Source organism: Lontra canadensis, unplaced genomic scaffold, assembly GCF_010015895.1.
Source record: "Lontra canadensis isolate GAN:19392208 unplaced genomic scaffold, GSC_riverotter_1.0 scaffold5, whole genome shotgun sequence".
Taxonomy (NCBI): domain Eukaryota; kingdom Metazoa; phylum Chordata; class Mammalia; order Carnivora; family Mustelidae; genus Lontra; species Lontra canadensis.
Genome location: NW_022630999.1, coordinates 954,593 through 980,334, shown reverse-complemented (window position 1 = coordinate 980,334; position 25,742 = coordinate 954,593). Strand labels below are relative to the sequence as shown.

The 25,742-nt window shown below is 36.8% G+C and overlaps 1 protein-coding gene across 4 annotated transcripts; it reads right to left on the bottom strand.

Annotated features, from left to right (window-relative positions):
* Positions 1–603: 603 nt before the first annotated feature.
* Positions 604–25,742, bottom strand: TARS1 (threonyl-tRNA synthetase 1). Of its 4 annotated transcripts, XM_032851280.1 has the most exons (20): positions 25,634–25,742; positions 21,007–21,087; positions 20,041–20,047; positions 19,065–19,255; positions 15,368–15,491; positions 13,676–13,797; positions 13,070–13,187; positions 12,751–12,815; positions 12,580–12,658; positions 11,767–11,913; positions 10,553–10,651; positions 9,270–9,436; positions 8,177–8,339; positions 7,944–8,081; positions 7,186–7,263; positions 6,877–6,977; positions 6,684–6,788; positions 5,010–5,082; positions 2,087–2,201; positions 604–1,065 (listed from the first exon to the last, which is right to left on the bottom strand). In XM_032851280.1, exons 2-20 carry the CDS (start codon positions 21,057–21,059, stop codon positions 917–919), a joined length of 2,094 nt encoding a protein of 697 aa, XP_032707171.1. In that variant the 5' UTR covers positions 21,060–21,087; positions 25,634–25,742; the 3' UTR covers positions 604–916. The 4 variants fall into 4 exon arrangements, with proteins under 4 accessions (XP_032707171.1, XP_032707170.1, XP_032707174.1 ...); XM_032851279.1 differs by lacking the exon at positions 20,041–20,047; XM_032851283.1 differs by lacking the exons at positions 21,007–21,087; positions 25,634–25,742 and having other exon boundaries at positions 19,954–20,041.

The window sequence follows — 25,742 nt, the reverse complement described above, 5'->3', positions numbered from 1 at the left end:
AGTGACCCTACCAAACAAGCTATTGGGGTTATTAGAGAACTGACATGCTGTTGCCCTTTCCAGATGACAGTATTAAAGAGGAATTAATATATGTTCACACAAGGAACTCCTTATTTTGTGGCGCTCTCCCAATCATCACTTACTGATAGAAAATTAAAAAATTATTCCTTATGAGAGGATAGGGAATTTGGACAACCAGGTGCTTTGGTGCAGAGCAGTCTCCCAGCCCCCTTATTTCTTTGAAAACTCATCTTCATCTTAAAATCTTGTGCAAATCTACTTTATATTAGATCCATATTTGGTTCTAACTGTTGACATCTGAAAAGAAGTGACACTCCTAAAAGGTGTCTCCTAGGCGGGAGAAGCAGGCACCCAGCCCATCATCCACTCTGAGAAGAGCAGTCCCACCCAACAGACATCAATCATATTAGAAAACATTAAACACCGAATCACACAATTTGTTCCAGGCAGGTCTGTGTGTGTGTGTGTGTGTGTGTGTATATATATGCAAAAGACAGAGCATTGAAACTTACATGAATTCAAGTTTTTATTTTTACAACATAATCCAATTCTGGTCTTTTACTTTAATCAAATCTGAAAATTTTTTTCAACTTCATTTAATTTATAAAAAACATTGTCCCACATTACATTAAGGCATTCCTCATATTTTATTTCCAGTGCTCCAGTGTTTATTTAACAAATAAAATCATTTAATGTCTTTTAATTATCTCCTTCAAATACACGTTATCTAAAACCTGTCTAGGTCACAAAATAGGTTGATCCTGCTGTCACCCATGCAGACTCCACTGAACTACTCCAAATTCGGTATAAATTGATGTTTTCTAGAGTATAAAATTAATATTTCAGAAACACTGTTCATCCTTTTCCACTGAGCCAATCTGGGTCAAGTTCTTCATTAAAATTCTTCTTCTGCCTGTTTGCTGCGGGACCGCTTGAGCTGCTGTAGCCGCTCGATGGTCTCAGCAATCGTACGCTCTCCGTGGACCTTATTATCTCTTGTACGGATATTAACCGTGCTGCTGGCTTTCTCTTTTTCCCCGATAACTAAAACAAAAGACATAAAGCTTTATTAGGTGGAAGGATTCTTCTCGAACATTTGAACAGAAATGATCCTAGGACCTAAAAGCCACCATGTAGCTTTTGATTTTTTAAAATGTTCAAATGAGCTATCAAGCCATGAAAAGACACGTAGGAATTTTACTTAAATGCCTATCACTCACTGAAAGAAGCCAGTCTAGAAAGGCTACATATTGTATGATTCCAACTATATGACATTCTGGAAAAGGCAAAACCATGGAATTAGTAAAACAAACAAACAAACAAAAACAAAACAAAAAACCCTCACATAATGATGGATATCCAGTCTAACACAGAATATAGTATCTCAGTGGTCATCTGTGGTTAGGAAGAGAGTGTTTTGTATGTGGAGCACAGAGGACCTGGGGGGTACAGCGAAACCACAATGGTGGACACCTCATTATATATTTGGCCAAACCCATAGAATGGACAAAACTAACAGCGAGCACCTATGTGAACTGCGGACTTTGTAAGAAGTATACCAGTTTGGTGCAGGATGTTGGTAGTGAGGTGGGCTGTGTCGGTTTTGGGCAAGAGGTACACAGGTAACTTTGTTCTTTCTACTCAATTTTGCTATGAACTTAAAGTGTTCTAAAAAATAAAATCTATTTAAGAAAAAAATAAAATAAAATGTTCAGGTGACCATGAATAGTTAGGCGACCAATTTAAGAATCTTTTCATTTAAAAAACAGATCACTTTACAACGCTTCAAACCACTATACTTACTGAGTAATTTAATCCAGCCAACTTAATAAAAACTTACCATATAAAGAAACAGGAGATAAAGGAAAGAAGATTTTATAAAAACTTTTAAAGAGTATTCTTTTTTACACCAAAATTTCCCTTTGTTATAACAAATGAAAAAACTTCATAGTGTGAACCTGGATTAGAGGGAATTAAACTATCAACCACAATTCTCTTAAGTCTCAAGATTTCAGTGTCTTCCTTAAGGTTTGGCAGGTTTTCTTTGGTAAGTTTCCTTTCTTACCTAGGATGAAGTTATATTGTGCTAACTGTGCGTTTCTGATCTTCTTATTTAACGTACAGCCTGGATCCAGATCAATGTCCACCATGAATTTAGCATCATGGAATTGTTGCCGTACCTATTTAAACAGATACAGAATTCTTCAGATTTAAAATAAGAATTATATTTTGATCTTGAATGATTTTATTTAATGTATGATTTGGACAGTCATGCAAATATTTAAAAAGGAGTGCTAGTAGATACACTGAAGCATATATTATTAATTTGTGACTTAGGACTACATTTTCAAAAAATAAAATGATATATTTTGCTCTTGAGAGGTAATTGTTTTAGAAAATCCATAAAAATCAGAACTCAGGCAATCAGCTAACTTTAATCAGCTCTCTTTACAAAAGAAAAAAAAATCCCTTTGCAAACATAGATTCACTTAACGATTGCCAAGAAATAAATTGCTTATTAGTCTCCATATTAATACATAATGATAGATATCCAGTCTAACACAGAATATAGTATCTCTAATCTCTCAAATAGGCAGAAAGGTGGGAAGAGGAATTCAGTCGTTGCTGTCATTTGTATGTGCGGCATTTTAAAAGAAATTGTTGATAGCACAAACAATAGGCCCAAATCATCTTAATATCTTCTTTTGTTTCTAGAAAGTGGAATACAAACCGCCATATAAATTGTCTTTTAACACTGTTTCTTTAATAATAACCTTGTATATATGACCTAAGCTAAAAAGAACTCTACAAGAAAAAAAAAAATAGAACTCTACAAGAATAATTTATGTAAAATAAAAGGGAACAAGTGTGAGAAATACTAAAAAGTAGTTTTTTTCTTTCTGAACGGTACTTCCTTTTTTTTTTTTAAGATTTTATTTATTTATTTGACAGAGAGAGAGAGAGAGATCGCAAGTAGGCAGAGAGGCAGGTGGCGGCGGGGGGGGGGTTGGTGAGCAGGCTCCCTACTGAGCAGGAAGCCCGATGTGGGGTTCGATCCCAGGACCCTGAGACCATGATCTGAGCTGAAGGCAGGGGCTTAACCCACTGGGCCACCCAGGCGCCCCAGGTACTTCCTTTTTGATTAAAACAAAGTGTTTTTTTTTTCCTTAAGAGAGTGTGCAAGTGGGGGTGGGGGTTGGAGGGACAGAGGGAAAGGGAGAGACAAAATCTTAGACACGGGGCTCAATATGATGAACCAGAGATCATGACCTGAGCCAAAATCAAGAGTCAGATGTTTAACTGACTGAGCCACTCAGGCGCCCCAAAAAGAAACCTTCCTAAGGTTCCTTCTTAAGGAGCCACAGGCAAAGATCAAATTGGAATTTCCTGAAATAAACTTCCAGGAATCTAAAGTTGGCTATTTACATTAGAGATTATTATTGCATGCCCTTTCTTTCTCCCCTAAAAAATACCAGTTCCACTTAACCATCTTAAGTTTTTGTACATTAAATAGTAAACAATGTTTTCAGTATTTTTCCTTTCTACAAAAACTCAACACTATGTTAAATTTTACTATTTGTAAATTAAATTAAACTATATTAAAATTTCCATCTACCTGATAACCAATTACCACTAACAGGACACAAGATGTGAATAAACCAGTTTTACTTCATTACTAGGCTGTTATGTCTACATGATCATTAACCAATAGGGATTTTTGTTAAGTACACAAATTTCAGAAGGGTCCTTACACAGTTTATTAAGAGTGCCAGGACAGGATTATATTTTCAACTGTAAGCTATTTTAAAGAATAAAACACCAGTGTTTTAGTTTCTTAACATGGGCCCTTACACGCACTTCCCCGAGCTGCACTACTTGGGAAAGTGGAATGATAATCACAGGCTGTTTAGTACCTCTGGTTTCTAGTCATTAAGTAACAGTAGTAGTGCTTGCCCAACCCTGTCCACTCAACATAACCAAAAACCCCACGCTTGCATAATTCCAAATGCCACCCCCACCACCGATGGAATGGGAGAAGTCAGTATTGTCAGCAATTGAGAAATGAGTTATTTAATTATAGACCTTTCTCCTATCACGTGAGCTTTCATAATGCAAATAAGAGAAAGTATAATCAATTAACCATGGACATAACTGATTTTTATCATTTATAGCTAAAACTATTGTTGGACATAACTGATTTTTATCGTTTACAACTAAAACTATTGTTGCAGTAACAGAAATATAGTATATCTGTGAATGGTTTGCTTTTCTAGTCTAATGTTCATGAATTTTTTTTAAAGACAGTTAAGACCTGGGTGTAATTTTTTCTGATGACGCAGAAACATGATGGTTGTGAGGTTACGATATTCTTCTCTGATATTTAGATCTGTTTTAACCAATTTATTACCTTTAGCTTGCAATTATAAAACAATGCTTTTTTATAACACAACTTCTAATGATTTGAAATTCCTTGATATGGAATTGTCCCTATAACAGAAAAGACTGTTCTAGTCTTTAAGATGTGAAGTATGAATGGATATTTACAAATCTATTAGTAAGGTAGTTTTTTGGTGGGTAAGGCAAAACATGGGTCTGGCACACCATTAACCTAAAAAAAATTTACAAATAATTGAAGAAATATACATTACAAATATGAAGAAAAATTACTTTCTGAGTCAAAGAGCAACTTAAATTGTATTATGCATCTGAAATTACATATCATACTGCATATGTGAAATATATAGCATTCACTATTTCCTCATACTAAACACTAAATATACAATAGTATATAAAACACTATCCAAATTACATCTTCTGATCATGAAACATGCAGGAAAAGTATAAAAGAGGTAATGTAATCTATTCAGAAATAGTATTTCTTTATACCACAAGTGGCTTGATGTACCAAGGATATGTATATCGTAATGAGATTTAAGAAGCCAAGTGACAGACAGTAAATTGAAAGAAAAGCTGTATTTAAGGATTACCTTTTGGGCATATTCATCACATGTTGGTCCCACTGGAACTACCATTACCTGACGAGGAGACAGCCAGAAGGGCCTTCAGAAGAAATTAAAAATATTTAATGTGGATTGGAACCCTTTCCTTAAAAAGGACGGCACATTTCTTAGTTTACTTTTCAGTATCTTTTCCTGAAATATGCAAGAGCCACATTCAAAACACTCTCCCCCTGCCCCTTATATCCAATAAAGACTAAAGGGAGGAGATTGAGGGGCAGAGAGGGAACCTTAAAGCAAGAAAATCCGTAACTAAGGTTTGATTTAGTAGGCAGATGGCAAAGCACATCGAGGGTAGGGACTACGCCTCATATTTCGACCTGTTCTGTTTCTCAGGGAAACAGAACAACATGCACCAGCGGCCAGTGGGGCTAACAAAGAAGTTCATTTAGTGAGTCACTGTTCAACATTCTCTTAGTAACTACTCTTCACGGGGCACTTGGACCAGACTGTGCCTTCAGTCATTCAAGATCCATGCCGCAGGATTCAGGAAATTGTAAATGATAATAACTGGTGATGGTATTTGATAAAAATGAGTGTTTTCACATTTTTTTTTTTTTTTTTTGAAAGGCAGACTGCCACCTGTAGCGCCCTGTCTATGTCCGGGAGTCTTGCAAGCCTGACCACCCTATGTTCTCCTATGTTTTCACTTCTTTTTAAAAAACTGAGCATTTGTAATTCTACCTGTGGAGTATTTCAGGTGTCAAATCCTCCCTGTGCTGCAGACATTACGTCTAGTGTTTCTCTTCATCACTCCTCTAGTTTCAGTTGTTTTATTACAGCAGGGATAAGGCACTAAATTCTACCGGAACTGGCTGGCGCAACCAGCTGAGGATCGTCCTATTCTCTAGAAACCATGGAGAGAATGTTTTCTATATTCGATTTGGTTTTGTGAAACAGAACTAAAAAGAGATGATCTCATTTCACTGACAAGTATGACAAACTCTCCTTAAAGACTGAACTAACCAAATCAGAAATAAAATTGAAATGACTACAACATGTAAGATAAAGCAGATTTACATTTTACAAAAGTTTTGCATCAATACAATCAATACGGGAGACTCTACATAATGGGTGTTTTATAACCTTGTGTGGCTTTCAACTGCCTTTACAAATTGTGGGCCCAGACAAAACTGCTTAAAAATAAAATGGAAGTCATGGGCTCATTTCCTGCCAGCAAAAGCATAATGTTGTAGAAACAAGACAAAAAGTGTTGATCAGTTTGGAGTCTGTACTTTCAATTAAAATAGTAATTGGCTTCTAAAGGATGTCAAAATAGCTGCTTATTATGATCAACAATACTCAAAGAGGTGAGCCCAAAGCCACTCTTGTTTACTCAGACAAAAACATCAAAACCATACTAATCCCAAAACAACAAATGTACTTCTTAGTGTACAGTAACTCCTAATTAGAAAGTATTATATAACATTCAAACAAATCAAGTTCTGAAATAAATAAAATCACTAATAATTATTCTTAAAGCAAATATTATGGTTTAGATTATGATTCCTTAGTGAACACTTATCATTAAATAGAAGGGACCAATCAGATCATTCTCCTTTTTTACTGCATAACTAAACTGTACAGCAGACATTTCTTCTAGTCAATTTACATTGTCTGGACAAAAACAATGACAAAAATTACCATTTGCCGCCAAAGTTTTCAGTGAGGATTGCAATCATTCTTTCCACTGACCCCAAGATGGCTCTATGGACAATCACTGGCCTTTTCTTATCATCACCATCATGGCTACATAGGAAAAAAAATTTGTTTTACTTTACATATCCCTTTATATTCCCCTAAAGACGAATACTCAGAGCAGACACCAGAAACTCACCTTACAAAACTGAGATTAAATCTGATGGGCAACTGAAAATCCAACTGGATTGTTGCACACTGGTGGTACCGACCAATCGCATCTTTAATCTGTATATCAATCTAAACAGTAAAGATTGGGTTATTTTAAGTTGCTGTCTATATTAAAGCTGAACTCAGTAGTTATAATAGGACTGGCCTGCTTTCTTTCTCGCTTTCTCTTTCTTTCTTTCTTTCTTTCTTTCTTTCTTTCTTTCTTTCTTAAAGTAGGTCTTCTTCGCCCCAAAACAAAAATCACATTACTCAAATATACTTTCTTTTTCACACTGACCTTTGGACCATAAAAAGCTCCATCTCCAGGATTTAACTCCCACTTCTCACCAAATTCATTCAGACTGTTTTCAAGTTGCTAAGGATAAAGAAAAATGATTTTTATTTTGTTCATCTGCAACTTCCCTTCCTCCAGCCTGATCTAAGACTAAAACTACAGTAATTACTTTCATGAGTCCCGGTGCTCTGTGTTAGAATTTTGTCCACCGGACCACACTCCCATACAAATCCCCTTTTCTGAGGAGTAACTGACACACATCACTGTATAGATTCAAGAAGTACACCACAATGGTTTGATTTACATATACTGTACAATGCTTACCATGTTAGATTCAGTAAACATCCATCTTCTCAAACAGACACAATAAAAAGAAAAGAGAAGAAAAAAGAACACATCTCCCCGTGACGAGAACTCCCAGGACTTACTCTCTGACCACCATTCCTGTGTACCACACAGCAGTGTTCGCTACAGGCATCATGATGCGTATCATGTCCCTGGTACCTGCTGTTCTCATGACTGCAAGTTTTTATCTTTGGACCACCTTCCTCCAGTTCCCCCCTTCTGTAAATTACAGCTTGATGACTGAAAAAATATCAACTATTTATAATCTAAAATCATACATTAAAAAACTAGCTTGCTCAAGCCTAGGAACCATTTCAATTTTCTCTTGCTTTTAGCCATTTAAAGAGGCTCGGGTTTCTTGGGACAAGTTCATTTCCGTCAAATAGTATTCAAGTAAGCTGAGAAACAAAACTTACTTTCTCAGCTTGATTCCATACTTCAACATCTCCAAGGAATTTTTCTGGACGGGTAGACAGGTTCAGTTTAAAAGAAAATCCAAATACACTATATACCGTACGTAGAAAATCCAAACAACCCCTTATTTCATCCTCAATCTTTAAATTAAAAAAAAAAAAAAGACAAGTGGTAACTTTCCTTGACTTTATTCACAATTCTTTCAATTATTTTATCCCACAGAATTTCACAATACCTGCTCCATGGCACAGAATATGTGAGCATCATCTTGCTGGAATCTTCGTACCCGTGTAAGTCCTGTAAGCGCTCCTGACAACTCATTCCTATGAAGTACCCCAAAATCAGCTATCCGCAGGGGCAACTCCCGCCAGGATCTCGGCCGATGATCAAACATAAGGCTGAAAAGAAAAGAAAATTAAAGCCCACTGATATTTAATTTCACAAGCATAAAACATACAAGCAACATTTCTCGAATTCTGGAGTTCATACCAGAATGTAAGTACTTGCATGAGTAAAACAGCAAATACATTATAATACAACCATCCACAATTAACAGAAGATAAAAACCGATTCCCATGGGTCTGGAGTCGAATCCTTGTGCTCAATAGTTCCATTAATTTGAGGACTGCCTTTAATGCTCGTATTAAAAAAAAAAAACCTTGGCTCCATACTAATCATTTAATACACTGGTAACTGAAGACTGCTTTCTCGTCACTCTCAAGACTGCTTCAGTTCTGTCTGTCTGAAGGTATTTCAGGAACTTTAGAGAATCTGGGGAAACTAAGAACAAACCGAGTTGGCTTCCTGACTTACAACCCAGTTCCCTTTCGCACCGTCCTCTCGGCCCTCAGCTCCCAGGCCTTGCTGCTGGGAGCTGCAGACACCGAGCGACCAGAGCCACAGCTCTCCCTAGTCTTCCCCTGAAGTCACTCTTCAGCTAACTTTCAAGGATACAAAGTAAAATAACTGCAAAGCAAGGCAGATCTCCCAAGGAGGTCGATTCATTAGCAAGGTTTTAAAAGAACACGTTTAAGAAAAAGAAAACAATCAAACAACATCCAGAGAATTCGCTGCGCCCACATTCAGTCTCCCTGTTTTATCCACTGCCTGTTCGCTGCTATCACCCCACCGCTGTTCTTGAATATCTACATATCTGAGGATCTAACTGTGCATGAAAGATGTTATAATATCATGATAATGTTGCATTTAAATATTCTTCTGATTGCATAATTTGTTTTAAACAAAAATACTTTCAAAGGAAGGAGAGTAATCCAGGACCAACTGCAGTAAAGGAAAATCTTTGCTAGAAACTCAAAGCTGCGAAATACCAGTGTCCGGGACAGTTCATGGGTTTCAGGGCAAACAGCTCCTTCTCCACCTCAAAGGAGAACATGTTGTCACTGTAGTGCTGCCAGTGGCCCGATGTCATCCACAGTCGGCTGTTGTAGATGTTTGGGGTGACCACCTCCTGGAATCCTCGTTTCCTATATTCACTCTGTTAGAAAACACACACGATACACATGCAGGGAACAGAGAACGTCATACTTCTGGTGGGAGTAAAATTTAAAAAGCAGTTTTATACTATCTAGGGGAATTCAAGAAGCATACACGTTACAATCCAGAAATTCCACTTGGAGGTATATACCAAAGAGGAAACTCCTGCACACATATATAAGGAGGCCTATCAAAACAATGCTACTACTGTATAATCAGTAATATGAGTAATCACATCAGTGTCCATCAATAAGGAACGGGCCTAGTGTGGGTAGTTAAAGAATAAAATAGCAAGTGAAAATAAGCAGGATTTTGAAAATATTATGATTTTTTGCATTATGAAGACTGATACACGATGAGACTTCATGTATGTAAATCTGAACTCCACAAACACATAAATAATTTAGGGTACATACGTATGGGTAGATATAAAAGAACATGAATATATGCTAACTTTAAATAGTAGTTTCTTCTAGTAAAGGAGGGAAATGAATAAAAGGGGTCCTAAAACAGATTTTCCTTTACACTGTATGTATTATTTTACTTAAATAAAAAATCTGAAGCAAGAATAGCCCACTGCCCATGTGTGGTAAATCAGGTGTTAAGTATGAAGATGGCAGTGGTATAACTCCCTACACACCTGAATAAGCCTGAAAGACTTCGTATTTTGTAAAGAATAAAAAAGGAATGTAATGACTAACTTGTTTTTTTGAGGAAAATATAAATTGTCAAAGAGCACACAGAGTTCCCACTTAAAGTTCACCAGCTTCTCTGCTGAGTACATACACATGTATAAGGACAAAGTCATGTATTAGGAGGAAGGAATTTTGTGTTTTGTTTTGTTTTTTAAGTAGGCTCCCGATGTGGGGCTCGAATTCATGACCCTGAGGATTAAGACCTGAGCTGAGATCAAGAGTCCAGATGCTTAACGGACAGCCACCCAGGTGCCCCAGGAGGAAGGATTTTTTAAAACATTTTATGGAAATTCACACTTGCATTTTTATTCTTTTAAATGTTTCTTCTCAAATAAAAGATTATCTTTTCCTTTCAGAAGACCTTATTTAATTCATCAACTTATATCCTAAATTTACAGAAGAAAATAATGAATATGGTTTACCCTGATGAATTCAATAAGTGTATTATAAATGTATGCTCCCTTCGGCAGGAAAAAGCAGCTTCCAGGGCTGAGTTCATGAAAGAAATATAGTTCTTGGTCCTGAGTAAAAGAAAAGCAAAAGAACATTTCTATATGCACATAACATCAACATAAACTTCAGTGTTCCTGAGTTCAGAATATGACCGTGATACCTCGTATTCTAATGTGTGCCGTTCCCGAATCAAAGAAAACATAACATTTCTGGTGCAATTCAATAGCATAGAATCGCAGTTGATTTGCAACTTAGCATGAAGTACATTCTTTGCCTGTTACATTCCTGAAACCAGTCAAGTTTACCCAAGAATGACCTGGAGCAGGGGTCTTAGTTCTTTTCAATTATCGAGTGGGAGCTCTCATAGTTTTAATTCCTCAAAGCTCTGGGATGTGAATATTGTTTCTTTTTTCAAAGTAAGAGCAGCAGGAAGGAGACCAGGAAAATGACAGCGATAATCAAAGAGAAGATGCTGATGAAGTTGCCTGACTTTGGGTCTTGGTGAAAGCAGCATAACCTCCAGCCTTCTTGCCGACCACTCCCCCAACAAATACCCAGAATTCTCAGGGAGGGGCCCCACCAATTGTTGGTACTTCCTTACCACTGGAATTTATTTTAGGCCACCAAGAAAGCAGGGTAGGACATGGCACAGAGCGAACACAATTTTAGAAATGTCATTTTTTTATCAAACCTAACTTCTAGTTTAGAAAACTTTAAGGGGTAGAGGGATAAAGAAAATGACACCACAGTATCCCCTGGTGACTTGCTATGTCACCTTGGGCAACAAGTAGATTAATTTCAGGGGAATTCAGTTTTCATGTCTTTAAAATAAGTCAGTGAGACAAGGAATGTCCACGGTTATCTCTCTCTTAGCTCTATGAAACACTGCTATGCTTCTTTTACTGTGAGCTAGGTCATCAGCATTTGTTCTCAATAAAAGTAGTAGTTAAAATGAGTCTTTGGGTGGTACTGGGTACATCACAGAAAGATAATGTGGACAGTAAACAGTAAGATAACAATAAGATAATCAGTAAGTAATCTATGGATTATACAGAATACAGGAGAATAACTACTAGAAAGCCACAGCATCTTTTTAAGAGGAAAATCCTAGTCCTTAATACAACTGAGTTACAGATAAAAATAAAATTCAGTCTAGAAACACGATTATTCTCTTTTAACATACCCTCCCAATTTTCCTATGATCTCGGTTTTTAGCCTCCTCTTGGTATTTCTCCCATTCTTTCAACATTTTAGGATCTGGGAATGAAATGCCATAAATTCTCTGGAGAGTCTCCATATCTGCTTTGCCTTCCCAATATGTGGAGGAATTCTGAAAACAAAGATTAACCAGGAAACAATATTCAAATTTGTTAATATCTCACTTACTTTGAACTAGATGTTATTTCTTATACTGGTCTCTGAGTCAAATTCATAGCAGTCGTCATGGTTAAGAAAAAACTTCCCTCTCAACTACCCACTCAAAGCACAACCCCACGAACATGAGATGCAAGCCACAAGATGATTAAGCAAAAATGTAAAGTAAACCAACAACAAAAAAATCTTGAAATGACCCAGTTTAGTTTTATAATTCAAAGTGCAACTGAATAATTACTCATAAAATATTTATGAACTGGCAAAAACGGGCAGGACTAGTTTGGTTAAAAAGCACAAGTAAAGTAATTATTACTTCAGACAAAGGGCAAAAGCACATATTAATAGTGAGCTGCAAAGCTCTTAGAACCATGACTGTGTGAGTTTTGGGAATTCCCTAAAGCTCCATCCCCATGTGCTCCGGTGATGAATGGTGAGTTAGTCACCATTTCAGACTTTCAGTTAAAAAAGACCAGTGACACTGAGCAATTAATAGGATGAGGAAAAAATCCATCCCTAAGTTTGCAACGGAAAAATAGACAGAAAGAGAAACCAAGAGAAGTTGAAATGCATAACCTATACTAGATAAATACATTCATACAGTCTCTAAAGTTACATTGCTTACTTTGTGTATTTTCAAAGTCTTAATTTTGCCAGTATGTCTGACATGAGGACCCCGACAGAGGTCTATTAAAGGGCCACACCTAGAGATAAAAAGAAAGGAAATTTTAAAAAGAAAGACTTAAAAAGACATATATACTTTTTAGTTACATTTAATGACATTTGACATTCTCACCTATAGACTGTGGTAGTTGGAGTAGTCACTTTTTCATTCAGTATCCGGCACTTGAACTTATTGTACTAAAAATAGGAAAATTGTTTAAAAACCCTCCTTTAATTTTTATCTCTAAATACTATAGCTGAAATATAACTCAAAATACATCTTACAGAAGCACTGCAGGAAAACAAATATGTCAATACTTCATGTTTTAAAAACACTTATGTTTTTCTAAAGAACATGCTTCAACTTAATACACTAAACCCAAGTGTGACAACTTCAAGTAACATTACAGAGGAATACAGAAGGGGAGGCCGTATGTTACAGCTCAATTTACCTTAAACATTTCCAGTAAAGTTTCTTTCTTTACTTCCAGTCTTTCAAAAGCTTGCTTTTCTTTAATGATTTTCTTACATAAAGCCTCCAAAGAAGAGAAATCATTGCTGGACACACCCCTGAAGGAAGAGGAAGTATAATTAATCTCTTTCCACTCTATTCTACTCACCTAGTAGCTTGGTGAAATATTTCTTTAAAAAAACGTGAAGAGTTTTAATATAAAAAAATAGACCCTTGCATCATATATTAGAATTTTAAACCAGGTATTATTATTATTTTTGTATTTTATATTTTCAGTGGCTTCTACCTTGGTCATCATGGAGACTGTTCTCACTAGTGAACCCTCCCTCCACCACCACAATGATCGGCCTCATTTTATTTCCCAACATCCCTTAGGGCTCTACCTCCACTGATCTACAACAGAGCTCTTGTAAGTTACTAGTACTTCATAAGTTACTACAACACTTCAAGTTTTGGTAGTGGAAACACTTGGTGACTATTAAGCAGTAAGCTTATTATCATTCCTTCCTTATTGAGAGCTCTTTAAAAATAATGTAGGGACTCTGAGTAATTCTGAACTTATTTTTTATTCAGTTACATAACTTACCCTTCTTCAAGGTACATGTCGTAATAGAATCCATTTTCTATTGGTGGGCCATAACATAAACATCCACCATAGACTCTTTCCATGGCTTCACCCATTATGTGAGCACTTGAATGCCAATATACCTGAAAACGTAAAAAAAATGGGATGGTCTGAGTTTGAGCATATATGCTGTAAATTAATATGCCTGCCTTAAAAAAGAGATATATAAAATTTACTATAAATAAACCTAAGACATGAAAAAAATCTAAATTTATAAATCTATAAACTTTGGTGTGATTCTATGCAGAGCCAAATAATTTAAGAGAGTTTTAATTACTAAGTTGCATTTGTACCTTAGAGATCATCTTGTTTTAGTTGTTTCCAAACTAATTAAATTAAATTCAAATTAGCATCATTAATTAAAAGGGATGGACTCTGGTCCCTGAAAACAATTGCCACTCACAAAGTGACTATCTTATTGATGGTAATGACTCAGTGTCTTTTGAGACAATGAGCCTATATCCTACCTCCCACATGTTATGCTGTGGCTCTTACTGAGATGTGGGACATTTTAAGAATAACACTCTTTTTCCTTATTGGCTACAAACAACTAAGGTGCTGTAACTTGTCCCCACAACTCATTTATAAAACACACGGACAAACAATATGGATACTGATATCTGATAGCTGCACTGCTGACCCTTGAACAATGTAGGGGTTAGGGATGCTGACCTTCCATGCAGTCAAAAACCTTAGTATAACTCATGACTCTTCAGAAACCTAACTACTAACAGCCTACTACTGACCCGAAGCCTTAGTGATAACATAGTCAATTGACATATATTTTGCAGGGTATATACACGTTATATACCGCATTGTTACAATAAAGTAAGCTGGAGAAAAAAAAGTTATTAAGCAAATCATATGGAAAATACATCTATTTTATCAAACAATACTTACATTTATTCATAGAAAAATAATCTGTGTATTAGTAGACCTGCATATCAGTTCAAACTCATATTGTTTAGGGGTCATTTGTACTTGGTTTTTAAGGTGGTCAGATGAGTCAGAATATATCCAAAGCTATATTTTTAAGATTTGGAAGGTACTGAAATGATTTTTTAAATTTTCATAAAAAACTTAAGGAATGCAGAATATATCTGAAAACCACCACGACACATATTTAAGTAAACTATCATAATAAAACAAAATGTTTTATTTTCCTTTATATGGTATACCATCACAGAGAAATAAGAAAACCTTGCCATCAAGTGCAGGCTGATTTTTATATTGCTTTCAAGCAGATTTGCATTTTAAGATGAGGAAAATATGGAAATTAATTATTCAATAGGGACAGTAGTTTAAAGATGTGTTCAATTTTATTTGTAAGATCTATACATACTGCTTAAGTGTTGACTGATAGAGTAAAGGAATTTTTATTTGCTTTACCAATTTTTAATAAAAATTTAATAAAAATCCCAGAACATTTTTCTCACTGAAGTATCCAGTAATGAAAATAAATTTATTCAAGTTCACTTCTTAAATACACAAGGCATGCTCTTTTATGCTGCTTTCCTAAATGAAAGATATAATGAAGATTTCAAATATGATAAGATACCAGTAAACTCTAAACCCACTGACAGTGGGAGCAGGAAGAGACTGGAAATGTGAACCTTTATCTTGCAATTCAGTGACTACTAAATAAAAACTTACCGCCTGAGCTTCCTCATCCTCAAATTTGAGAAGCTCCAAGGTACAATCTTCCTCGAGAGGACGGTCTAGGTCCCAGACAACTTGATTCACTTTAGCGATCACAGTGTTGTCAGCCAGGCCTTGACTTAAAAAATATACACACAAATATATATATATATATATATATATATATATATATATACACACACAAAAGAATGTAAGAAAGAATCTTCTGTAGTGAAACATTTAATGTGAGAATAAGAACAGGAAAATAAGCACTATATATATTCTATATTAACATTACATATATTACGTATATGTATTATAGCTTTCTGAAATAAAATGGAAAAAAACAACAAACTCTCAAAATGTACCCAAGTATAACTAGAGGATCCCCAAAATCCAGAACACTATTACTTTACATTTAATGCCTCTTATTTAAGCAGACACAACTGTGATTAACAAACAATTTTCAGCGGTTTGATTAATCTTTTCATCTCTCCAAATAAAGTTTTCCATAAAACCAAGCTATTTAGATTCCAAAAAAGAAATAGAGGGGCTACTGAGTAACTCTTCTCCTCTTCCTCCTGCTTGAAATCTGTAATAGCTCTTTTCTGTGAGGTAGAATAAATTCTGTAAATGCCTAAGATCGTATGATTTCTAGCAAGCATATAGGTAAAATAATTTATTTTATTCAATAAAACTTGTTTATAATACAGATTTAAAAAGTCATCTACACACACATAGCACAGAGTACACATTATACACTATCACCAAATGATTAAGACCACACCAAGTGTAAGAACCACAGGAATTCTGAGGACTGGAATGCAGCAGATATCAGATTAGTGTGGACAAGCTTTGAGAATTAAGTAATGAGGGGCTGAAGGATCGGGGCCTGCACAGGAAGAAAAGGAAAGGAGACAGCACTCTAGACGAGGAAGATGTGAGTTAAGAAAGGTTCAGGAAGGGGCGCCTGGGTGGCTCAGTGGGTTAAAGCCTCTGCCTTCGGCTCAGGTCATGATCCCGGGGTTCTGGGATCGAGCCCCGCATCGGGCTCTCTGCTCGGTGGGGAACCTGCTTCCTCCTCTCTCTGCCTGCCTCTCTGCCTGCTTGTAATCTCTGCCCGTCAAATAAATAAATAAAATCTTTAAAAAAAAAAGAAAGGTTCAGGAAGCTGCGTGGCTAGAGAATTGAGTAAGATTAATCACATGATAGGTCTGAATGGGCAGCTAGAGAAGTGACAGTCTGTCATAGCCTAGACATAAGCAGACAACACTCCACACTGTGAAGGAGAAGTTTGCTGTCTTTGTATTGTTAGTCTTAAATAAACCTACCACCTGAAAGCTTCAGCTGACAAGCCTTGTAGGGCCGGATGGTTCCCTCCTTACTTTGTATAAGCACAACTAAGCACATCCAACCTCCCCCCTTGAGAAGGTAAACTATAAATTGCTATCTCATTTTCAAATTCACTGAATTTCCCACAGATTACGTCCAATGTTTTCTTTCTTTCTGAACTCATATAAAGCTAGTAAAATGAAAACCATATATACATTTCATAACACATACACAGATCTGGCAGAGAGAAATGTATTTTATCATATCGGTGTAAAAGTTTTCAGAAGATTAAGGAATTGAACAAAAGGTGACTAATAGTCTCTGTATTCTTTGGGAGAAAATGGCTTCTATCTCGGGCCCAAAATGGTGCCTTGAGATGTTAACAGCAGTTACTTTGAAAATGTAGATATGCACAGAACATATTAGATCATCTTTTTCAATTTTCCAAAGAAAGAATAAAGTATTTAAACTTTCAGATTTAAAACAAACAAAACTTCAAAGAAAAACCTGTTGAAGCAAATGGAGCACGCCTTCTTTTTTCTTCCCTTTTGCATTCACAACTGATTATCCAAACCTTTCAACAGTCTGTTACTCATGCTATAATTCTGCACACAACAGCCAAGAATTTATTCTGGACTTTTGTAAAAATGTCATTAACGCACCCTCATTTGCAGATCAGTCTGCCTTATGTAAAATTTTGCAGCTCTCAAAAAAAATATTTTCTATTTGGTTACTTGATAAAATTACAATGTAATCTGGAGGACAACATTGCAGAATGTAGAGAAAAAGTTCCTGGACTCATAGGAGCCTGAATTACACCGCTACAATCTCAATGTTCAACAAGGGAGGAAGAGCCATGTAATTCAGGCTATTAGTTACCTCTAAAATGAAAGGCTGAACTTAGTATTTAGAGGTCTATCCAGTTATTTATGATCTCACATGGAAATCTACTTAATATTACAATTTCCTTCATACTTTAGATAGAAGCAATGGTCAAATTAACAGAAACACTCCATTTTCTTTGTAAAAAGTACTAATTAGTGTCCATGGCACAATAAAGTTTCATGGCTCATAGTCTAACTGCTTCCACGCTTCTACGCTCATTTCTAAGCTGCATCATGATCATGGACTTACCACTAATCGGCTAAGTTGGTTCCCAAACCTCTTTCTGTACTTGTTCTTTTTTTTTTTTTTTTTTTTCTGTACTTGTTCTTTTAGGCCTTAGGTTCAACAGTACGAAACTGATGATAATAAACCATTTTTAACAATTACATGGTGATGGCAGGTGGTTGAAATCAACATATAATGAATTAGTAAAAATAGAAATAATTACATATATAGGGTGAAGGATATAGTGAATATATATTATATGTTTTAAATTAGAAAGTTCAAGAAAGAAGTTGGCGAACTTTTTCTGTAAAGAGCTAAATATTTCAGACTGGGCCACACATGGTGCCTCTCACATCTTAGTTTTCTTGTTTTTTTCAAACCATTTAAGAACCATACTTGCTCCTGGGCTATACAAAAGTAGGCTATGACCACAGTTTGCCCACACCTAGTATGAGATAGGTGCATCTAATTCATGCTTTTCCATCTGTATCATTTCCTATAAACAATGATTCATCCCAATCATATCAGAGTTAGAAAGCTTGAACTGTACTACAGAGTTTGCATCTAATTCTGTTATTTCTTCCCAACCCATTACAAGTTTTAAGATCACACATGTTTCTTTGGATTTATAAAAATAGTACATTATTTTCATGTGTCATATATCAGCTTCTTAACTGCCCCATGTGAGATGTTCTACCTTCATTTTTAACTTCAAAACAGATATTTAAGTCAAAATAGGTGAAACACTGTCTACTTGGTTTTGTGATATTTATGAAGTAGAAGAATTAATAATATAAAATCCTTTGTCACCTAAGAACCAAAGTGGACTCTCTCAAAAATTAACTTTGAATCTTTTTTTTTAAAGTAACTTTTTAAAAAAAAGATTTTATTTATTTATTTGACAGAGAGAGAAAGACAGAGAGCACGCACAGGTCCACACAAGCAGGGGGAGTGGTAGGCAGAGGGATAAGGACAAGCAGGCTCCCTGCCAAGCAGGGAGCCCCACGCAGGGTTCGATCCCAGGACCCTGTGATCATGACCTGAGCCGAAGGCAGATGCTTAACAGACTGAGCCATCCAGGTGATTAACTTTGAATCCTGAGTATAGAGCTCTACAGCATTTTGATTTTTTAAAATCCCAAATAATATAAATTAAACATTAAAAACACAAACAGTAACATAAAAATATTATGAAGATAAAACTTAACAAGATAATAAAAAAAAGAGTTTAGTTACAAACAACAGAAGGTCAAGACCGGTGTAACTTTTACCTAATTCCACAAGCAATTTGATATGGTGTAGTTTTCCAGGATTCTGCATTGACCTGTTTACCATCAGGCAGAGTGACTGTAATTGGCTTGCTATCTTTTTCTGCCTTCTCAGCCAGAATGGAATCGTGTTCTGCTTTTAGTTTATTATACATTTCAAGACGTGTGTTAATATATTCAGGCCAAGGATTCAACTGCAAGACAAGAAATGAGGAAATAAATGATTAGTAAATACTTGCTTTCCTCTTTAGAAAAAAGAAAGAAAGAATAAAAACAGACAATACAAAAATTATGATTACTAATGCAACATGGTAAATGGATCGCCCAAATCATGAAGCACAGCTAAATCTCATCCTAAAATTAAGGTAAGAAAAGGAATTAAAAGCTGTTTTCTTATAATTTTTACTACAAGAATTTTTTAAAAAACAAAAAATATAAATAACAATAGACACGTGGCTGTCAGTATCTTAAATGGACAATTATTACCATTTGCTATTTGCGTAAGGTGATTTTTTTCCTTTTAAGACGTCCTCTGAAGGGTTTTTCTATCTAAATGACACATATAGTTATAAATAATACTAGAAATAAAATGGCTTTTCCATTTTGTTTCAATCTTGTTCAAGGAAAGATCTGTGTAGCTGGTCAAACTATAATTACAATTCTTAACTAACCAACTATAAATTTATTTGACTTAAGGGCTCCCATTCAAGGAAAATTCTCTCCGAATTCAAAGAGAAGAATAACACCTGCACCTTGCCCCGGAAGGGAGGTAAGACGAGTACATAAGTGATGGGAGCACAGAGGAGGAGGAGGAAAGGTCTTGAACCGCTCACTATGAACTTTTTTCCAGACAGATCATTTAAGACACATATGGCCACATTTTGTACTCAACATATTCTCCTCAGAAGGGTCCTTTAATTGCACCTTTTGTTTCCTCTTTGCAGGCTAATTCTCAAGCTGTGATGGAATTAACACATACCACTGTACTGAAAACATGAAAAACAGATGAGGCAACATACATATTTTTCTATTTACTTGCAAATTTTAAAATTCACAACCAACAACTTCCCCCACAATTACAGCGGACTATAATGAACAAAACCTAAGAGAAATGGCTGGGTGGGGCTCCAAGCAACACTTAGTTCTTGATCACCTACCAACTGACCCTTCAGCTTGAACGACGCGGCATTAGTAAGAGCAGCTCTGTAAAGCCGGTTTACTGTCCTACAGGACACTTCTAGAACGCCTGCTCCTTTGTGCTTCCACATCCTGGTGGTTTTCTAAGGAGTCTCTAATAAAATGCAATGACTAAAGCAAAAACTGAAACATGGTTCACAGCAGTTCAACTTCAAAAATAAAGTGGGAAGACGAGCTTAACTGCCTCATAAGCAGAACACCCAGAAACCAGGTTGATTCTAGGCTGACTTCTGAAATGCCACCTACACTCAGTGCGAGCTGGAGGAACTATAAGCATTTTCTTTACAATGGCAAGGCCTCAAGGAGATCTATCTGACTCAAAACCAAACCCTAGTGGCAAGTCCTTGTGGAAACAGTGTGACGGGTCAAGAAATCGGGTCCTCTTTGGTATCTGTTGCATTCAGTGTAAACTTAAACATCGAGTCTCTACCTCTCAGTATCTTATGAAATGAAATAATCAGACAGCTGGCATCCAAGCTGGCAACTGAGTAATTACCAATCCCCTTCTTTCCAGCATTTTTTCTCTGATTTTTATATCTAATCCCCCAGATTATCTTTCAATCCTACTTCAATATTCTTTTCCTTTTTCAGTAATAAATAGCTGCGAATATTTTCCCCCACTCAGACTTTCCTTTCCTAATTCTTCTCCCAGAGTTTTCCACCTACTGCCATGTAAACCATCTACAATCTTACACAGATGAGACCTGTCACCTGTCAAGCTTTGACAACAGGGCTCTGAAACACTCACCTCTGCTCGACCTCCGTCTCCAGATCCTTCTTTGTTCTTCTTCTTGCCTCCATCCTTTCGCTTCTCCTCCCCGGCACCTACCTACATAAGCAAAGAGGAAATAAGATTTTATATCCTACTCTAATCTGACACCCCTTCATGCTGCACCCAGAAAAGTTCTGAGGATATTATTTGAGCATGTATTTTTAAAAAGGGGGGGGTGAGTAATGTGATTTCAAAAGACTAAAAAATTTCACCATTGACAAAGACAAATTGACAACTTGCAATAAGCACATCTTAAAAAAGTAGAAAGGAGTTACTTGATAATAGTCAAGTCCTCAAATTTTGTTTATTTTGCTTGTCCTGTGATTCTCACTTCAGGTTTGCCTGGACATATACTCAGTATATGGCCACAAAAAGGCATGCAATTTATTCAGTAATAGTATTTGCAGGAAAAAAAAATGGAATCTAATATATATCCAACCACTCTACAAGTACTATTGAGAGACTGTGCTCATAGGATTTTGTTAAACCCTAAGAAAGAAGCAAACATAAGACCCAATCCCTACAATGTGCAAACTTAATCTCTCCAGGGAAACTGAGGCACACACATGTGAGAAACTCCCAGAGGAGGAAAGAGGACAGCCGCAGCATTATGATTAGATGTTAAGTAAGTTAGGACAACTGAATTTTATGGATGAAGATTTTAACAGGCTGGATTTTGAGAATGGAGGAAATAAACTGATGGAAATGTTGAGAGAGAGAATGAGAAAAAAATGAGAGAGAGAGAGAGAGAGAATGACAAAACCAGGCTAACTAAAACAGACTGTTTTGGGAAATCATGTCAGTTAAGACAGACAAGGGCTTAGATAGAAGCAAACACTTGGGTTATGGGGTTATGGGGTTTCCGTAAGGAATAATTAGAAGTACGTGAAGTCATAGAAAGTTTTAAAGCAGTAAATCCTGTGTAAAAAGGCAACCAGTGTAGAGTTGGTCTATACTGGTGGTTGTCAACCAGAAGAAATTTTGCCCCCTAGCGGATACCTGGCATTGTCAGTTGACACTGGCTGTCGCAACTGGGGGGTGCAATTGGCATACAGTGGGTAGAGGACAAGGATGTTATTAAACATCCCACAATGCACGGGTCAGCCTTCCCAAACACAGAATTATCCAGTCCACAAGGTCAAGAAACCCTGACATGCATTATAGGATACTGTGAAAAATATCTTCACAGAAATGAACACCTTACTTCAGTGCTCAGACAGAAACATCCTAAAGCAAATTGGACTACAAAGTTTTACAATGTACAGTTTCCCCACAAACAATCTGTATCTAGTTCTCAGCAACCCTGTGAGATTGACATTATTATCGTTCCTATTTTACACATACAATTAAATCCGAAAAAGCTAGATGATTTTTCTAGATTCACACATTAAGTCACAGGAAAGATATGTATCCAGATGCTGAGAGCGGTCCACTCTAAGGAGGAAAATGATCATCAGCAGCTAAGGAGTTTTGAGGGTAGAACTGGGAATAAGAAGGGGGGGGGGCTTTATTATAGTTTTCTGTATACTTGTGGTCTTTGATTTTATTTCCTGACAGTTTTATTGAGATACTTTCCTACACCATACAATTCACCCATATAAAGTATACAATTCAATGGTTTTTAATGTATTAATTCAACTATCACCACGTTCAGTTTTAAAACATTTTCATCAGCCCAAAAGGAAACACTGTCCCCATTAGCAGCCACTCCATTTTCTCTTCTCCCCAGCCCCTGGCAACCACTAATCCACTGTTTCTATATATTTGCCTATTCCCGGCACTTCATATAAATGGAACCATATAATATGTGGTCTTTTTCACTGATTTCTTTCACTCAGCATGATTTCAAGATCACTCATGTTACACACATCAGTACGTCACTCTTTTTTATTGCCAAATAATATTCCACTGTTTATTTACCCACTTAACAGTTGGACATTTTGAAATGTATTAATTGTATAATTTAAAAAATAAACTAAATTAAAAAATATGACTTCTAATTTCAAGCTGAGCTAAAACTTTTCCCGCTCTGGGATTCTGAATTTCACAAACTTTTCAGGTTCATTTATAGTCAGTAGATAAATAATGAATGTAACTTACACCTATTCTAATCAATAAGTACTAACCAATAAAATTATAAGACTTTCTATATGCCTTTGCTCTACTGTAGAAATGATGCAACTAGTCAAGTATCTCTAGGAAGAGGGATGAAATTGAACCACAGGTGTGCAGGTTTAAAATGGAAAAATAATGAGATACTTCTACTTTTCTGATTGTATGTTTTTGGTTTTAGTCGTATAGATATTTGTCAAATGAACAGGAGTACTGGAAAAGAAGGAGAAAATTAACAGAAAGGTTTTTTGTGGTCTAAATACCTCTTTTTTTACAAATGAGAATACGGGCCCAAGGAGAATAAAGTATTTTGCTTATTTGTATACAGTTATTAAGTAGTAGAGCCAGGACTTTAAAACAGGTTACTCTAGAACCCTGAGCTCCAGTCCATCTTTACTACAACAATAAGGAAGATGTTGGGCAACTGTTCTCTATTTCCAACAAAAACAGAAAAAAAATCTGAGTTTATGCATCATGCATTTATGTACAAGCAATCTAAAATTTCAATCCAAAAGCTGGAACTGTGAAGGGAAGCTATAGAATTACCTTCCTCAGGGATATATAGGAGTTGAAGGAAAAGTACCTATACAGACTGTGGTGTAATTAAATCCAAACCCAGAGACTGGGACAGGTCTTCGGGTATGTCCTGAAGTCCAATAGTTTGATTCAGTATCTGTCCCTGACTCATTACTAGGCAGGGGACAGGAGGTAACACAGCACCAGAGCTATAAGTATTGGTTACTGAATATTGGGTTTGAGCAAGGTACTTACTTGTTCTTTGCCTGTTTCCTCATCTGTATAATGAGGATAGCAGAACCCAATTCATAGTTATAAGGATTGAAAACACTGAGTTAATGCATGTAATGCATAATATAGTACCAGACCCCCAGTGAGCACTCAATACTAGGTATTGCAGAGAAATCATGTTATCTGTTAGCTTTACATCAATTCCAATTAAGAATGGCATAACATAATATTTGTGGACATGGAAAGTTGTTGACTATAGACTATTAAGCAAAAAAAGTAAACAAGTTACAAAACAATAAAGATACCATTTTTAAGTGAAAAATATAAATGGAGAAAACTATGGATAGGCACCATTTATCACCTTAAATTTCATTTATGCAGTTTAGAATATGCACATATGCAATTTCCACATTCTATTCCTGAGTTAGAGGACATCTTTATTTTACTGATGAGAAAATTGTTGCTTCTATGCGATTTATCCTTTCAGAGTTAGGGCTGAGGCTGTTTTAGCTTGAGACATCACCACTTCTCACTTGGACTACTGCAACAGCCTCCTGCTTGTGGCCTCACCTCTTTCCAACACACCTTCCATCCCAATGCCTGAATGATCGTTAATTAAAACTACAATCCACACTTATCATTTTCTTATTTAAAAACTTTAACCTGTAGAATACAATTTCAAGTGTCTATCTCCTGAAATCCTTCTAAGAGCTGTGGCTCCCTCTACAGGCTGATCCCTTGCAAGCAGCTTAAGGACACTTCCGGGGTGTCCGTTTTTACTGCCCTTGCTACCTTTACCTGGGAAGCGTTGCCATGCCAGGTTTACCTGGTGCACTTAAAACTCGTACTTCCTAAGTGAACTCAAACGAGCTGTGCCCAAGCAGAGTTAGGTGCTCTCTCTTTCTGTAATCCCACACGGTTGATCACACCGCACAATGATTTTTTTCCTGCCTCACACACCAGGCTGTGAAGTCTTCGATATCAGGCACTAGGTCCTTTTCACCTGCGTACTTTCATCTTCCAGCAGTGCCTGGCAGAATGAATACCTGACATTTGCTGATCACTTAAAAAACAAAACAAAACAAAACAAAACAAAACAACTCATTCTAGTGGTGTGAAAGTGACCTGGGAGTTGTTCCTAAGAAGCAGATGAGACCAAAGTGAAAGTGCAAGGCTGAAATGATCAGCAGGTATGAATGTGGTAAGGCATGTCTACAGCGCCACGCAGGGGAAGTGTGTAACCTCTCTAAGACACCCGGCTTCTACCACTTACTATAAACCACCCAAACTGGGTAAGTTGGGTCAGATCTCGGGGACTCAGTTTTCCCTTTCTTAAAGTGAAGGGAACCCCTACGGGGTTTTAGGATTAAACAAGGTTCTGCAGTGTTCTTCCCGCCTAAGGTGAGTAAAAAGCATTACTCTGGGAGTCCCGTGTCCTAGATTCTAATTCTGTCTCGGCTTCTAATTAGATGTCTGGCTCTATGCTAGTCCCTCACTCAGGATCTCAGTTTCTTCATCTGCAAAAAGAGGATGGACCTAGAGATGACCTGCAAGGCCCCGCCCTACTTTATAAATGGACAATCTCTCCCCGAAAGAGGCTCTGACTCCTCCAGGAGCTCCACTGTCCCCCTCGGGTCCCTCCGACCCACTCGGCCCGGGCCGCTTCCTCCTTCCCGCCTGGTTGGGCGCGGTGGACACCAAGCAGAGCCCCAGCCTGCCTCGGGGTCCCCCTCAGTTCGCTCACCGGCTTCTCCTCGCCTCCCATCTTCCCTGAAGGGCTCCTGTCCTTCTCTTCCGACATCAACAAGCCACGAAGCGAGGACGGAACACAAAAGTAACGCCCTGGAAGAGAG

Bases quoted from the DNA above. Each gene is read 5' to 3' on its own strand.
- TARS1 (XM_032851279.1), bottom strand. From the start codon at position 25,690: ATGTCGGAAGAGAAGGACAGGAGCCCTTCAGGGAAGATGGGAGGCGAG. The intron at 9,437-10,552 runs GTAAACCATATT...GTTTTCTAACAG, and splicing joins CACTTATTGAATTCATCAGG to AGTGAATATAGGAAACGAGG. The intron at 1,066-2,086 runs GTAAGAAAGGAA...CTTTTGTTTTAG, and splicing joins ACAATATAACTTCATCCTAG to TTATCGGGGAAAAAGAGAAA.